This window comes from Sorex araneus, chromosome 1 (genome assembly GCF_027595985.1).
Source record: "Sorex araneus isolate mSorAra2 chromosome 1, mSorAra2.pri, whole genome shotgun sequence".
NCBI lineage: Eukaryota > Metazoa > Chordata > Mammalia > Eulipotyphla > Soricidae > Sorex > Sorex araneus.
Window position 1 is genome coordinate 122325196 of NC_073302.1, and position 16453 is coordinate 122341648.

At 44.8% G+C, this 16453-nt stretch overlaps 1 protein-coding gene across 1 annotated transcript in view; it reads right to left on the reverse strand.

Moving 5' to 3' along the window:
• The window catches only part of PRLR (prolactin receptor), a 176821-nt gene that overhangs the window by 15515 nt on the left and 144853 nt on the right, over window positions 1-16453 (reverse strand). The window contains exons 3-4 of the mRNA XM_004605551.2: window positions 2772-2885; window positions 181-313 (exon numbers count right to left, since the gene is read on the reverse strand). Coding sequence (XP_004605608.2) covers window positions 181-313; window positions 2772-2885 — 247 coding nt within the window. The remainder of the gene's footprint in view (window positions 1-180; window positions 314-2771; window positions 2886-16453) is intronic.

The window sequence follows — 16453 nt, forward strand, 5'->3', positions numbered from 1 at the left end:
TGCACACATGGAGAGAACTCTCGAACATTCACAGGAGAATGTGCACACCCACTCTCAAGCCCTTTGTCCCTTGATCCTTCCTTAGCTGCATGCAGGGCAATGTGGGCATTCTACCTGAGAGACAGTGTTCCCTGGGTCTGGAGCCCAGAGACATGCATGTGGGTTTTGATGGAACATTACCCTTCCTTGTGGTAAGTCAGCGTGTAATTGGTAGGTAGTCCTCCATCGGCCCCCGGATTCCACCAGCAGGTGAAGGTTTCTTTTTCCGGAGAACGACATTTATGGAATTTAGGTTTTCCAGGAATTGATTGTCCTAGAAAAAGCCAGATGATTGGAGTCAGTATTCAGGTGCATTCAGCCCCCAGCCCACTCTCCTGGGGACAGAGGCTGACAGAGGGAAGCAGACTGATAATGAGGGCTCAGAGCAATTCTGGGACGAGGCACCCAGGAACACCAGTGCTGATGTCCGGCACTTCTTCTCTGGACGCTGCTGTGATGTTGGTGGGTTCAGAGAGTGTGAGCTTGGTGGCGGAGGACGTGGTGTGTCCTGGGAGGCTGAGAAGCCACAATTGTGTCTGAGAAAGTGCTAGCTGGCAACTTCGCCACTTTGCTCAACAGTCTCCATCTTTCTGCCATTTCCACACTGAACTCAAGCTTTGGAACAGTTCTCCCTGATACCTCCTATGCTCCTTTATCTGGAAGATTGTTCCCTTGCTGCATCCTTCTCTTCTTGCTTTGTCTACTCCTTTCTCCCCCTTTCCCTTCACTTTCACTTGATTCCACTTGATTCCACTCAGCTTTGAGATAGGCCCGACTTCCCAGTCTACCTACTTAAGATTTCTTGAAATCTTTCCATGTCTGAATGTTGGCTTTTAAGGCCCTTCTTTTTTAGGTTTCTCTTCCTCAACTTGGGTCACTCTGTGGTGATGTAAGAAGAAACTTATTTAAAGCAATTTAGTTCTTTATGGGCATGGTAGAACATGGGTGTGTGTGTGGGGGGGGGTGGCTTTCTTAGATAAGAGCAACTATTACTATCTAAGTGCTGCATCATATCCTTGCTGGAACCCAGTGTCAAGGGGACAGAAATTTCAGTGACCTAACACACAAAGCGAGTGTTGAACTGGTGCCCTCAGTTCAATGAGGGCCTTAGATTTTTGCCCTGATGCCGCTGGGTCAAGGAGCTCAGTCCTGTCTCTCCACACACAACCAGCTGATTTTTCCTTTGGCCAACCTGGATGCCTGAGCACCTAGTTTGGGAAATCAGAAGCAGAGAGCAGCACCTTCTGCTGTGGGTCTCCAGAACTCTGGGGACTCTTTCTCTTGTTCTCCCACCCCCTTTCCTCATGCTGGTTTCTAGGAACTTCTAGCAACTTCCAGCAAGGCTGCAGAACAGAAAGAACAAGCCTGGAGAACAGTTGGGAAGACCCCGCTGTGGGCAAACAGATTGGAAAGAAGAATTTTATGGCATGGCACAGTGTGCTGGATGAAGCTGTCCACTGGAGTCCAGCTACATGCCTGATCCCTGCCCCGTGGACATGGTCTGTGTCCACCAGATTGCTCTTCTCTCTGCCAGTGTTTGTAACTTTGCTTCTCCTTTAGGGAAAAAATTGCCAAGTTATTTACAAAGGCTGAAGTGGGTTTTTGTTGCACCAGGGGAGGAATGTGTTAGGTAAAAATGAAATCTTATTTGAAAAAGAAAGCCCCTTCGCCCACCCTTTAGTCCTATAGTTCAACAATGAGCATACTCAGAAATTGCCAATTAGGAAACTTTTCTTTCTTTAAGGACCAAAAATTTTCTGAGGGATTGTACTGATGTCTGCTCTTCTTACTCTCTTTGAAAGCTTAGCTCTTTCACATGTCACTGGTTGTTAACTGTACCTTTAAGAAATGCAAGGGAGAAGTAAAGTTGTGAAATTATAAGCAGCCGTCTAATGTTCCTGTCTTACCACCCACTGTGGAGAAGACAGTTAAAATCAATGAACTGTTTTGCTAACCCTTTAAAATATATACAAAAACAGCTGTATAAATACCATGGACACAGGTACATTTATATGCCCATATAGACTCCATGTCAGGTATACAGAAAAAATACATACAGGTGCGCATTTCAGGAAACACATCAGTACGCATGAGAAACACATACAGGCATAGACTTATGCAGAATACACAGACACACATTTTTAACCAGTTACATACAGAGAAGTTAATACTATGTACAGCACTAGAACAGTATACACACTCAGAAATATACAGAGATTAAAAAAATAAATTTTCACTCCAGGTGGGTACACTCTAGTTTAGCTGTGATTTTCATTTCCATCATCACAGAGTTGGCTGGACCTGTTTTCTACCGTGTAGTAGCAATCTCTCATACCTCTTTACAGTTTTTCTAAAAATTTTCACATGCATTATTTCATCTGAGGTGGAAGATACATCACTATCTTCACTTTGAAAATGTGGAAGCCCAGAGTGATTAGGTAACTGACTAGGTCACACAGCTAGATCCTGGAAGAATCTGGATGAACCCTCTACTCTTATCTGACAGAGCTGCTTCCCTGCAAGCTACAGTGATGAGACAAGTTAGAACACAGTGACAAGATTAGGCAGTTATTGCCTGGATTCTTTTGATTTTAATGCCCCAAATGTTGCAACATTCAGAGCAGCAAATGACACCGTTCCTTTCTGATAATGGCACTGCAAGAGGAAACTGATGGCCTCTCCACCCCCTTCCTAAACTTAGGGAATGAGAAAGCTCAAGAGCCCTTACTTACCATTCAGAAGACCGATGTTGAGAAAAAGCAGCAAAATGAAAGCAGTGGTGGAGGCCACATTTTCCTTCATGTCGACTCCCTTCCTCTTTCTACAGGAAATGTACTTGAGGGTCACTGAAAGAGAAGGCACCAGGCATTCTAAGAAATGGCAATCTGATCAGGAACACACACCACTTTGTTTGGGGTGTTTGCAACTGATTCTTGCTCCTTGCTTAATGTGAATGACAAAACAGGAGGAAAGGAATGTCAGAACATGTAACATGGTTGGATGGTTTGACTCAGAAGCATCCCTGCACAGAGGCTGGGAAAAATTTCACCACCAGAGGTCATTAGATGACAACGTTCAGGGCAGCCTCAAGGCAGTCCCCTGTTTGCACACTGCAAAGGAAATTGTCCTCTTGCCACCACATAGTCACTTACCAATATATCACCCCTGTTAGGAGAAACAAATTGTGCAAGGACAGAAGCCCTATTCACCAGCCAAAACAAGGCCAAGGTCTATGACCACACCTTGTCTTGCCGATGCTGTCAAGTTAGGACTTTCCTCTAAGGATCCAGGCAAAGAAGGTTCTGGAAATCTTCTGGGCTTTGGGCAATTCCCCAAACCATAAATGCAAGTGACCTCTACGAAGCCTTCTTTGGAAAAGTCCATAAACGAGATGACAAACTCCAGTAATAACTTAAGTCCCTTGGGTTCACAGTATTAAGTACATTTTGAACCTGCAGGGGTTGAGTGTTTTGGAAATTTATTATTAATATTATTATTTTGACTGTTGGAACAATGTTCAAAGCATCCAAATGTGCTTTTTTATTTTAGAAAAAAGAGTTTTAAATGACATTTGTGAGAGCTCATTGGTCTTGCACTCCACACAACTCTCTGAGGACAACAGATTTGATGGACTAAGTGTAAATTCTTGGAAACACATGTTGTATATTTCGTTTAAATTTGACGTGATTTTTTAAAAAAAAAATTCAAGGATAGGACATTCGGAAGCAAGGCTATCTTCCTGGAGCCTGAAAAGACCAGCCTTTGCTCATTCCTCCTGGCCAGGGATGGTTCCCCATCAGCCTGCAAAACTATGCAAAAGACAACTGTGGGAGCCTCATTCCCCTGCTACGACTCCCTCGAGATGTATCTGGAAATGGAAATCTTTGTGATCATGGAAGTTTGGAGCAACTGGCACCATAAATGACTCTTATTAGGTATCCTGCATCAGTTACACCTCCAGTGAAACTGTGTGCTATTCTTGGGAAACTTCTACTCAGTTTTCCAAGCAATTATCCCCTCCACCTTACTCTCTATATCCTGGGGTAGCTTATTTTTAACGGCCTGCTCGGTGTAATCCTCAGAATCATATAATTCAAATCAAGTTGTTGAAATGGTTAAAATCAGTATAGAATACTTATTCTGGGCCAAGCACTATAGTAACTCAAATTTCATAGAGCCCTCACCGCATAGTACTATAGGCTACTAGCATTCCCTTTGAACAGATGAAGAAATGGAAATACATAGAGGGTTGGTAAACTCAGTCACATGCCACCAGGAGAGAGAAATCTGGCAAACCTGAGGATATCTGATATTTTTTTGGGTCATACCCCAGATGTGCTCAGGGCTTACTCTTGGCTCTGAGCTCAGGGATCAGACCTGGCAGGGCTTAGGTGACCCTCTGGAATAGTGGAGAATCAGACCTGGGTCAGATTCTTTTTTTTTCCTTTTTTGTTGGGGTCACACCCGGTGCTGCACAAGGGTTGCTCCTGGCTTTGCACTCAGGAATTACTCCTGGAGGTGCTCAGGGGACCATATGGGATGCTGGGAATCGAACCCAGGTCGGCCTCGTGCAAGACAAACGCCCTACCCGCTGTGCTATCACTCCAGCCCCAGTGTCAGCTTCTTGAAGGCTACAGCCTTACCCACTAGACTACCCCTCCCCGAGGACACAGAATAAGACATCACAACTGAGGATAGTTCAGGGTAAGATTATTATTGGTGTGATGGTTATTCTTTTGCGAGGGAGGTGGTGGAGACAGCAGCAGTGGACACTGAGTGAGCGTCCATCAAGGAGTGGAAACTAAAATGCCAGAGCTCAGGGTGCCCTCAGTGGCCAGCCAGCAGGTGCTGAGGATTTCACTGCTCCCGTGGACCCAACTTCATCAGGTCCGTGGAGCCTCAAAGAGTTCTTGGTCCTGGAGATCTGGTGAACTCAGCCTAGTTGGAGGGTCAGATTTTGTAAAGTGGCTGAGGAAGTTCTAAAATCGTTTTCTTTAGAGACTTCCCTGTTCTGGACATTGCATCCAAAATAAATCATACCTGATGAGTAAGGTCAGATGCTCTCCAGCTCTGTCAAATCAGGGCTCCGCGTGTTTTGCAAAAGAAACGCTTGGAATGGGGACCAGGGCGAGGGCGGGCAGGCAGGAACAGATACCGTCATAGTTTATTCTTTCTGGTGCGCTGAGCCAGGCTGAAAGAAACTTTCCTAAATAAAGTTTTCTGATAAGATTGCTTTCAGGAGGTAGTTCGTGCACTAGCAAGAAATAAGTTCCTCTGGGGTTTCTGGAGATATCCCAAATCTGGTTATTAGCCACAAGGCCTTTCTGATGGTCTGAAAGTGAACACACTCTAATTGGTGTCCTTCCTGTCTGACTTTTCATGATTTCCCAACTCATCCCCATCCCGGGTCCCAGCAGAGAAAACACTGGGGAGTAAGAAAACCTTCAAAGAGAGAGAGAGAATACAATTTATGCCAGGTGAGCTAAGTGGAAAATTAAATAATACACTGTGGTTTGTGGTTTGTCCCACCCCTCAAGGCACCACCTTCCCCATCCCAGCTGCCCACTGACTGTAGGCTATGGCTGGGGTTAGACACTGTGTGTGTGTGTGTGTGTGTGTGTGTGTGTGTGTGTGTGTGTGTGTGTGTGTGTGTGTTTTAACCACACCTGGAGGTGTTCAGGGCTTACTTCTGGCTCTGTGCTGAGGGATCACTCCTGGCTGGTTTGAGGGACCAAGAGGGGATGCAGGGGACTGAATCTAGGTCAGCCATGTGCAAGTGCCCTCCCTGCTGTACTATCACTCTGGCCCTTAGATTTTTTTTTATTCCCCTCAGTCTATTCCATTGAATTCAAGATCTCCACCAAGAGCTCCTCTTAGTCATCCTAAATGGGGCTGGAACACACAAGAGGGTCTACAGCTTTTGTTTTCAGAGATGAATGATAGTGGCAAATGGTTCTGAACATTTGGAATCCAAGTAGGAAAAAGACAACCACATGCCCTAAACCCCAGGACAATTTTCTTGGCTTCCTTCTCCACCAGCTCCCTGGGCGTGACTGTGGTTCGAAAATGCATGACTTGGAACTAACAGGCAGGCCCCGAGCAAGTCAGCAGCCTCTGCCCCAGGGTCACCATGAGCAAGGAGCTTTGTCCTTTCTGAATCCTCCAAGACTCTCCCAGTTCTAACAAACCTCTGGCCTCCCCCATTCCATCTTATTCAAACACATCTTCCCCCAGTGCTCTGCCCCCACTGTGGATTGAATGCCCTCGTGCTAATCATTCCTACTTTGATCTGTTCAAACCAGCTTCCTAAAATCTCTTCCTCACCCCCTCCTATTAAGCCAAGTCTCTTTAGAGAGGCTCAAGAAAGAGGCAGTGCGCTACTGCCTGCTCTTTTGAGAAACAGGAGTCATTCCCCCAGAGAGGGAAGATTAGGGCCACAGTTCCAGAGTTGAGCTGATGCCCTTCTCCCCAGTAGGGTGGCGGTTCAGAGGGACCTCCCTAGAGTTCAGAAGAATGGAACTGACTTCAGGGCATGGGGTTCAGTACTTGAGTTTGCCCAGAAGTTGTTGGCACTGTCCCACACGCCCAAGTGCAATCCCAGCAGCAGTGATGCTTAGGATCCCCAGTACCACAACCCAGTGTGTGGTCTGTAGTACCCTGCAACCAAGTATGTGCAAACACTGGTCATCACAACAACAATGGCATGGGGCGGGGAAGGGAAAAAAAAATCAAACAAATCACTGAAAAAAATAATGGAGCTGAGCTCCCCATGCTTGCTGGACACCATCTGCACACTCTGGTCCAGAGCTAATCCCAGACGCCATTGAACATTTTGTGGGATCCGATGATTCCCCAAAGTAAGTGCAGTACACATTCTGTTGTGCCTCCTACGTCACTGTTCTCCCAATCTTACCTACACTCAGATTTTTTTCTTTGTTTTTTAGGCCACACCTGGCAGTGCTCAGGGATCACTCTTGGAGGACTCGGGGGAATCATACACGGTGCTAGGGGTTGAATCTGGACCTGTTGCATGCAGGACTATGCTATCACTCCAGCCCCAGATGCTCAGATTTTTATCTCTGCTCTCCTAACTCTAGAGATGCACTGGACAATCAGGAAGGGATCCTGAGGACATGTCTAGACTTGCAGACTCAGTTCTTAGGGACAAAGCTCCAAGACTGAATTTCTTTAGACAATGTCACACATACGACATGCAAAAATTCTAAGCATTTTTCAACGAATGATCATAAAGGGAATACTCTCATGTTGCAGCCAGGGAAGAACTAGAACATAAATAGAACTCTGGGACCTCCCACCTCACATGTCTTCTCCCAAACTCTACCCACCTCTCCCAAGAGGAATCATTTGTTCTGACTCCTAACATTATAGATTAGTTGTGCTGCTTTTGGGCTTTACAGAAATAGAATCATCCAATATGCATTTTTTGAGTGTGGGTGTCTGTCTTCTTTCAACTCACATGGCATATGATTCATCACTATTATGTCAAGTTTTACAAAGTTTACTTTCTATTCATTTCATTCATCTTCATTCATGTGATGTAGAATGAAAGAACACAATTTGTTATTCACTTACTCTTGATGGATGCTTGAGTTGTTTTCAGTTTTTGGAGTTTTCTAACATAGGGACTTTTCAAACCTAGGGAAACCCCATGTGCCTCCAATTCTCTTTGAGTTCCACACTCAGTCCTCTGTCCTAAGTGGTCAAGAGATTGCTTGCAGAGAATGAAAATTAAATTCCAGATGCCTTTCTTGTATGAAAATGCAAAAGACCCTCACAGAATGCAAACAAACTATGTTCATTAATTGTTTCCAGTAGTTATAAATTGCATTAGGCATTTGGGGTTGGGTCTGCCAGAGTTTTTTGTTTTTCACCTGGATTAGATGGCCCAAGACTAAAACAACAGAGAGAATCTGTACACCTAACAGGTGCTCTCTGATTTTCAGGAGACAGAATTGTTGTTCCAAAGTAGAATACCAATATTTAGTTCAGAAAATAGAGAAAATATTTTCCTAAGGGTGGTAGAGAAACAGGAGGGACTAGAGTTTTCAGGTTAGATATTTCAGACCCAGCTCAAGATTAAGGCTATTTACAAGGTGAGGTCCTAAGTCAAAGGTCAACAATTTCCAGTAGAATGAATAACTGACTCAAAAGCCTTAAAGGTAGAGAGCAGAACAAGACTCTAGCTTTGGTGTCAAACGCTGAATACTCAAGAGGCCTTCTGCTACTGGGAGCCAGCCCACTCTTCTGAATTTGACAGGTGACTCTGAAAAGGTTTAAGGAGAGCATGATGTTGATGTTGGAAGCTAGCAATGTTGTGCTAAGGGAAGATAATGTTTCCAGCTACTCCTGCACACCCCCCAATAAAATCCTTATCTGCCTGGACCCCGGACAACACATGTAAACATGTGTCTGTGAACTTCACAGCGGGATCCTTGCATGTGCAGTTGCCTGTTATAACTATTTTTTTTAAACACTACCTCACTTTTTGTTGCTTCTTGAATGCTATATTTAAAATATTCCTTGGTGGAAACTTTCCACAAAAGAATTAACTTAAAAATTTGATAGATAAAATATTAGGTAGAGAGGTAAAAATCTGCCATACAATGATGCATTCTTATGCACATAATTCCAGCAGCACACCCATCACCAGTGTCCCACCTCCTTCCTCCAAGGACACCTTTCTTTTTTTCAATTTTTTAAAAAAAATTAAATCACTGTGATATTTAATTTAATAAAAATTTAATCACAAAGCTGTTCATGATTAGTTTCCAGTCATACAGTGTTTCAACATCCATTCCTCCACAAGTGTACATTTCCCTGCATCAGTGTCCTCAGTTTCCCTCCCTAACCCACTCAGCCGCATCCAGCCTGCCTCTATGGAAAACACTGTTCTTCTGTGTCTGTCTGTCTGTCTGCCTGTCTCTCCTTTGGGACATTGTGGTTTGCAATACAGATACTGAAAGGCTATCAGGTATATCCCTTTACCTAATTTTAATATTCAGTTCTTGTCCAGGGTGATAATTCCTAGCTATTATTGTCATACTGGTCCCTTCTCTATGTTACCTAACCTCCGCCCTACACACACATGTAGTTGATTCCAAGGACCCTTTTCAACTCCCCTTTTGACTACACATTAACTACACATTAACACGTTCGCCACAGATGTTCACTGAATAAGAAAACTGGCAGCTTAGTCAGAACTTCATGGCTATGTGTTACTTATTAGAAACAGTTGAGTGGCTGATTGTCCATCCCTGATTTGAGATGCCCTTTCACTAGAATCAGATAAAGCCAGAGGTAGCACCAAGGGAAGAGCATCTTGAAGATGCTCTGGGAAGATGCATCCAAGGTGGGGGGAGGGGGGAATGCCGGTTTTAAATGACAAGGCATTTGGGCAATTAACAGAAGAGCACTCACCTCTGAGGCTGAATGAGGATTTGTACAGCATATGGGGACTTAAATAGATTTCCTGGCTCCCAACCTATTGGGTAGGTCACCACAGTGAGGATTGCATCTCTGCCCTGGACTCACTTAAGAAATAAGACTGCAGGCTTCTCCCTGCTGCCAATACCCCTTCCACCAATTCAGCTCCCTGTGGCATCTCTGCAGCATCTTTGAAGTGAGGGAGACTTGTTTTCGCTCAGTCTACTTGGCTGGAAGGCAAGAGTAGAAACTGGGTGAGTTTCAAGTCTTCCGGCCAAGGCACACTTCGGACAGATGGTGGAAAATACCCGTTGGCTTGATTTTCAGAGGAACTAGTCCCTCATGAGATCATCAATCACTTCCTGGCAATTAAAAACAGCCGTAAATTGCACAGTACGTTTTGCAGTTTATAAAGCGGTACAGACATCAATGGCCTTCGAATCTGGATTCACATTAGAGTCACATCTTGAAAGTAGCAATGCCTGTGTCTTGTTCACCGAGACTCTGATGGATCAGTTCAGCACTGGGCACACTGGCACCAGGACGTTTTAATAAAGCCCTTCGGATATTTCTAACATAAAGCCAGGAGTGGCAAGACACGACCAACTCCTGGCTTCCACCTCACTCGTAGAGTGTCTCTGCTTTGGAGCTCCCCCTGACGAGAGTGAACAGGCTCAAAGAGGTAGCTGGTTTCATCTTATTCATGACCCCCCCAGGGCAGCAGCCCAACAGACAGACATGGGGCTCTGGTATTTGGGCTCATGATCCCGTCTCAAGTCAGCAACCTCAAATATAAAACGACAGGGCAGGAGACAGTACCGCAGTGAGGGTGTATGCTTAGCATGCGTAAGACTCAAGTTTGATCCCTGGAACCCTTTCAATCCCCGAGTATTACTTGGGGCAGCTATGGAGGGCCCCAACAATGCCACGCGTGGTCCTGGAGGACCCCAGCACCGCTGGGTGAGTCAGGTGATCTCCCACACTGCAGGGCCTAAACAGCACTGGATCCTCTTGGATCCTCAAGCCTTTGCAGTGACCCACCTGCCTGGTGGTCTGAGAATGGTGGTCTGAGAATGAGATACTCTCGGTAGCTTGCTGGGCTCTCTGAGAGGGATGGAGGAACCGAACCCGGGTGGGCCACATGTAAGGCAAACACCCTACTGCTGTGCTATCGCTCCAGCCCACTATTTATTATTATTATTTGGGCTGGAGTGATAGCACAGCAGGTAGGGCATTTGCCTTGCATGCAGATGACCCGGGTTTGATTTCTTCATCCCTCTTGGAGAACCCAGCAAGCTACTGAGAGTATCCAACCTGCACGGAAGAGCCTGGTAAGCTACCTGTGGCATATTCGATATGCCCAAAACAGTAACAACAAGTCTCACTTGGAGATGTTACTGGTGCCTGCTCAAGCAAATCGATGAGCAACGGGATGACAGTGATACAGTGACAGTGATTATTATCAGATTTGGGGCCACACCAATGATGTTCAAGGCCTACTCCTGGCTCTGCTGTCAGGGACCACTTCTAGACCACACAGTGCTTGGGGGACCATATGTGTGATGCGGAGATTGAACCTAGGTCTGCTGTGTGCAAGGCAAATGCCTTAACTTTATCCCTTAAATTCTCTCTCTGGCCCTATCATTAATAGTGCTATTACTACTTCTGCTATCACTATTGCTTGTACCTCTGTTACTGCTACTACTACAACACTGCTCCATTTGCAACACAAGTAATCTAAAGCTTAAAGAGGTTCAGAGTGGTTATTTATCAATACCCCAATCTGTAAAGCCACAGGGTGATGAAAGCAGTTAGGCCTGGTACAGCACACAGCGCCTCATGAACACTGCAATGCTTGCTCACTTGACCCTCACACCTGGAGGTGTCAGTCCTGTTCTGAGGAAAAGGGCTCGGTGTGTCAGAGCGATGAGCACAGGGAGAGTTTCTGGAAGGGGAGAATCATGCCAGCCCACATGAGGAGGTGTGATTACGTTGTTAGACATGCTCTAAATCCCTTGAGTTCATGTTAGTGGCTTAAAGGCTTCTGTAGAGCGATGATTTACACTATGGGAATTGATAAATGCTACAAGTCAGAACATCTTCCTTTCTCCTTCCCCCGTGGAGAGCAATCCTGACTTTCACAGCCTGACTGCCTCTCTGGGCCAAGGTTCTCACACGTAGCAGGAGGATGTGGAAGAGCAGAAACTCAGGCTGCAGAATGCAGGTGTGCAGGCGGCTCTTTCCAACTGGGGATCTTCCGTGTGAATGGGCCCTCCTTCCGCCTTCTCTCTAGAAGTGAGTCTCTTGTCCTTTCCCACCCCTCTCCTGTGCTGACTTAGCCCGGCCCTCTTGAGGCCAGTCCATTGCTGCTTCTGCAAGTCAAAGCTGGAGGTCTTATTCTGACTGCTGAACACCGTACAAGAGGTCAATCCCTAAAGTACTTAACCGTTCATGGCACGAAAACCCCAAATAAACCAAGACAAACACAAACACCTGTCACTTAAAGCAATAAACTAACTCAGCCCGCCTTGATTTTTGTAAGCTTATCTCTTGTAGTCCAGGACTTCTGCGCTAGCATTTTCAGAGTGTATCTATTTTCCACAATCCAGCTCGTGTGCTGCCGTACTTGACTGCCTCTCTACCTCTGTTCACAGGTTTCCAGAGCTGGGGTGGCTAGAAGCCAGGCTCTGGATGGTGCACTGACTGTCCAGCAAGAGAAGTCCAGAGAAGTTCACGCTGAAACCTGCCCTGGGTCCTGGCTGCACGCCTGCTTTGTCGATCACTAAGACCCTAATCTTCCATGGCTGAACTCGGCACATGAGGACTGTCCAAAGCCCAGACCTGGTGCTGTTTCCGAGGGTTGATCTGCACCCCACAATCTGTGGGCTCCCAGGTTCTGTGAAAAAAATTGTCCCTATGAATTCTTAGCAGAATCACAGGGCAATCACTCCAGGCAGACCTAGCAACTTGCCTCGCCTCCTCTCCTGGGTCTTGAGTCCCCCCTCACTCACTCACCATCCTCTCGCTCCTTTACTGGAGGAATGAGCAGTATTCAGGTTGTAACTTCTCCCACGCTAGTCCCTAAGTGTCCAACTCTGACCCCTCCTCTTCTGATTCCCAGAGTCAGAGCATAAGAAAGTGTATATCTGCCTTCCCACTGTGCATTTTCTACTGTATTTTTCTTTTAATTGAGGTAGAACCAACACGTTCTTTTCAGATGTACATCGTGGTTCTGTGTTTGCTTATGCAATGAAAGGATCACTGCAGCAAGCCATTCATCACCATATAGCTACAATTTTTTCTTGTGATGAGAATTTTTAAGATTTACTCTCCTAGCAACTTAGAAATAAGGAATACAACATTATTAACCAACGATGCAGATTGTACATCATATCCCAAGGGTTATTTTTGATTTGATTCACTTCTGCATTCTTGTTATTAATCAGAATGAATCTTTGTACTTCACTAGAGGTTTCGCACTTTCTCATTTACTCACCGCACAGTAATTCTATTAACTCTGTCTGTTTCATATCTGACTCACTTCCCTGTCAAGCAAACTATGCTCAGGCTTGTCTCCTGTGTGTGCATGCAGATGTGTTAATAACAGTGCCACAAATCAACTCCATTCCTCTTACCATGCACTGTAAAATATGTGGAAAGCTGTCATTCGATACCCCTTTATGTTCCCAATCAGGAAAATATCCTGGTGATTTAAAGAGGTGATCACAGTGTACCTTTCCTTTCTAAAGGAACTGGTTTGGTAAACTTGGGAGTGGCAGTAGCCAAGTAGCAAGGAACAAGAAGTAGATCTCAACCACATGAGTCTAAATTATTCTGGAGGTGGGGCTGGAGAGATTGTACAGTGAGGAGGGTGTTTGCCTTGCACGTGGCCAACCCGGGTTCCATCCCCAGCATCCCATATGGTCCCCCGAGCAACAGCAGGAGTAATTCCTGAGTGCAGAGCCAGAAGGAACCCCTGAGCATCATTGGGTGTGACACCAAAAGCAAAAAAGCCAAAAAACAAACAAAAAACAACAACAACAACAACAACAACAACAACAACAAAACCAAAAAAACCCCAAAAAACCACCATTATTCTGGAGGAGAGGCTGGTCTGGCCAGGTATAAGGAAGAAGTAAGTTTTTTGAGTTTTCATGGAAATGCTCAAAATTTTTTTGAGCATTCATTCATTTATTCATTCATTTGTTCAGCTATCAAATACTTATCTCCCTCCTTTTCTGTAGGTCATTGTTCAAATGTTACCTTATCAGCAAGGCCTTCACCAATGACCATCTTCAAATTGTAATCCATCTGCAGCAGGGCTTCACCTCCCTACCCTCCTTATCTGATTTTGCCCTGGTAGCACTTCCCATCCTCTGTCCTCGGGGACTTTGTCCTATTTATCTGCTGATGCTGCATCTTCCTGAATGAAACTACAAGTTCCATGAGAGAAGAGATGTGGACCAGTGCTGAGGATGGCCTCCCTCCACTGACCCATGGTTTCAGAATGCTCAATTCTGTGTATGTTCTGGAAAACATATTTGTCATAACTTGCTGAAAAGATGACTGGCCCTTCTAGAGATTACTGATCTCCCTGCTCCTTAAAACCAGAGCCTATCAGCCACCTGTGAATCCACCTGTACTGGCACCTCCCATTTCTCTTTCCTTCACAGCATTTAGGAATTGGTATGTAGGATCCCGTTGATCTAAATTGTAGTACTGTTTCTGACACTTACTAGGTAGGTGATCATCAGCAACGGACAGAACTCTGAGATTTTCTTTTTCTTCCTCCCTCCCTTTGTCCCTCCCTCCCTTCCTTCCTTCCCTCTTTCCTTCCTCCCTCCCTTCATTCCTTTTTGTTTTTTTGCACACTTGATGATGCTCAGGGGTTACTCCTGGCTAGGCACTCAGGAGTTACTCCTGGCGGTGCTTTGGGGACTATATGGGATGCCGGGGATTGAACCCAGCAAGGCAAACACCTTCTCCAGTGTACTATCGCTCTAGCCCTGATTTGATTTTCTTATCTGTTAATTGAGAGTAATATTAAGACCAACTTTTCATAGCTGTGGTAAAGGTGAAGGGTTTATATTTTTATTTTTAGTGATCTTTGAAAATGTTCTGAGGGATTGGAGTGATAGCACAGTGAGTAGGGCATTTGCCTTACACGTGGCCAACCTGGGTTTGATTCCCAGCATTGCATATGGTTCCCCGAGCACCACCGGGAGTAATTCCTGAGTGCATGAGCCAGGAGTGATCCCTGACCATCGCAAAATAAATAAATAAATAAATAAATAAATTAATTAATTTAAAAAAGCAAAAAATAAATAAAGAAATAAATAAAAAAATAAAAATGTTCCGAGCCAGTAAGAAAAGATACAGACATTCTGTGACATACAGCCAATTCCCTCACTGCCCATCTCTTCTTCCTCTTAACTCTCCCAATCCGAGAACTCTCCACAGCAGAATGAAAGTGGCAGAGAAATTTGTTCTCTATGAGAAATATTGCATTTGGAACTCCAGTGGAGGCAATGGGGTCAGAGCAGTCTCCAGCTCTGACTAGCTTGCAGTCGCCAGCTCTTTGCTCCTTCCCAGTCACAGACTAAACAACATCCCCTTCCATAGTCATCAGATGCACCCTTGCAGCCTGTGTAGGAAGAGCCCGTGCCACCTCAGCGCCTCTGACTAAGGCTCTGGCCAATCTGATGTGAGTGGCTGGGATTGTGCTTGCTGAGTCCAATCAGATGCCTGCAATACAACAGCAGTGCTGGGCACAGGCCTTAGTTTTGCTCTCCTTATGAGCTCAGGATGTCTCAGCCAGGGGTTACTACTGCAGTGTGGGTTCCAGAATGAGACGATGGCTGGAAGGCGGATGAGCTGAGCTCAGTTCAGAGTCAAACCCAGCAGAGACTCTGTCCACCTGTGGCCGACCCACAGTCCTGTGTCAATTGCGCAAAGGTACAGGATGCTGCAAGTCACTGACAGAGATCTGCTTATTCCACTGCAGACTTGACTAGTAAGGAGAGTCTGGAGGAGAAATGCAGGATTGACAAGACTGGTCAAACTAGATGGATTTTTCATGAAGGGATATGTGTGTGTGTGTGTAGGTGTGTGTGTGCGCGCACGCGCGTGTGTGTGTGTGAATGTGTTGCTCATCTAAACAAAAACAACTTTACTTTTTTTTCCTTAAGGTTATTTAATCCATATGTATTGTTACATATATGAGTAGTCTTTCCTGTTTAGTGCTAAGTTATATAAAAACAACATGGCAGATTATAGTTTAAATGTACTAAGGATAAAAGTGTTAAAAATATTTTATTCATATGTTTTTATTGGCATATATTCTAATTTATATTTGAAAGTATATAAATAAAAATACTAATTGAAATACGATATATTTTTGGCTTTATAAAAACTTCCAGGTATAATTTCTAGTGCTCACTTTGGCAGCACATATATTAAAAAGCAGGTATGATTTCTGCGTAAAACAACTTTACTTTCCTATAAGAAATATCCACTCTTGTGATTGGTACTGTAGGACCATTTCCCCACAAGAAGTTCAGCAGACTTTTTTTTTTAAAAAAAAACTCAAAGATGTTCAGAGAAAATCTCTAATAAGTGTCACCTTGATATGCAGAACTAAATTCAATGGAGTTCTGGTAAGTCCCAAGAGAAACTGTTACTATTATTTATTTATTCAGGACTTATTGCTAACTGTATGCTCAGGGATTACTCCTGCTGGTGCTCGGGGGACCATAAGTGGTGCTGGGGATCAAACTTGGGTCAACAGGGAACAAGGCAAATATCTTAACATCCCTGGGCTAATTCTGCAGGGCCCTTATCAGTATTTAAGTGTTGGTTTCCAACTGTTAAGCAGGACAGGCCATAGAAATTTCTTGCTGGTTTGCAAAAATGTTATTGCTGCTTAGCTGTCTAGAATGAAGCTTATCCAGGCTTAAGGATAGCTACAGAA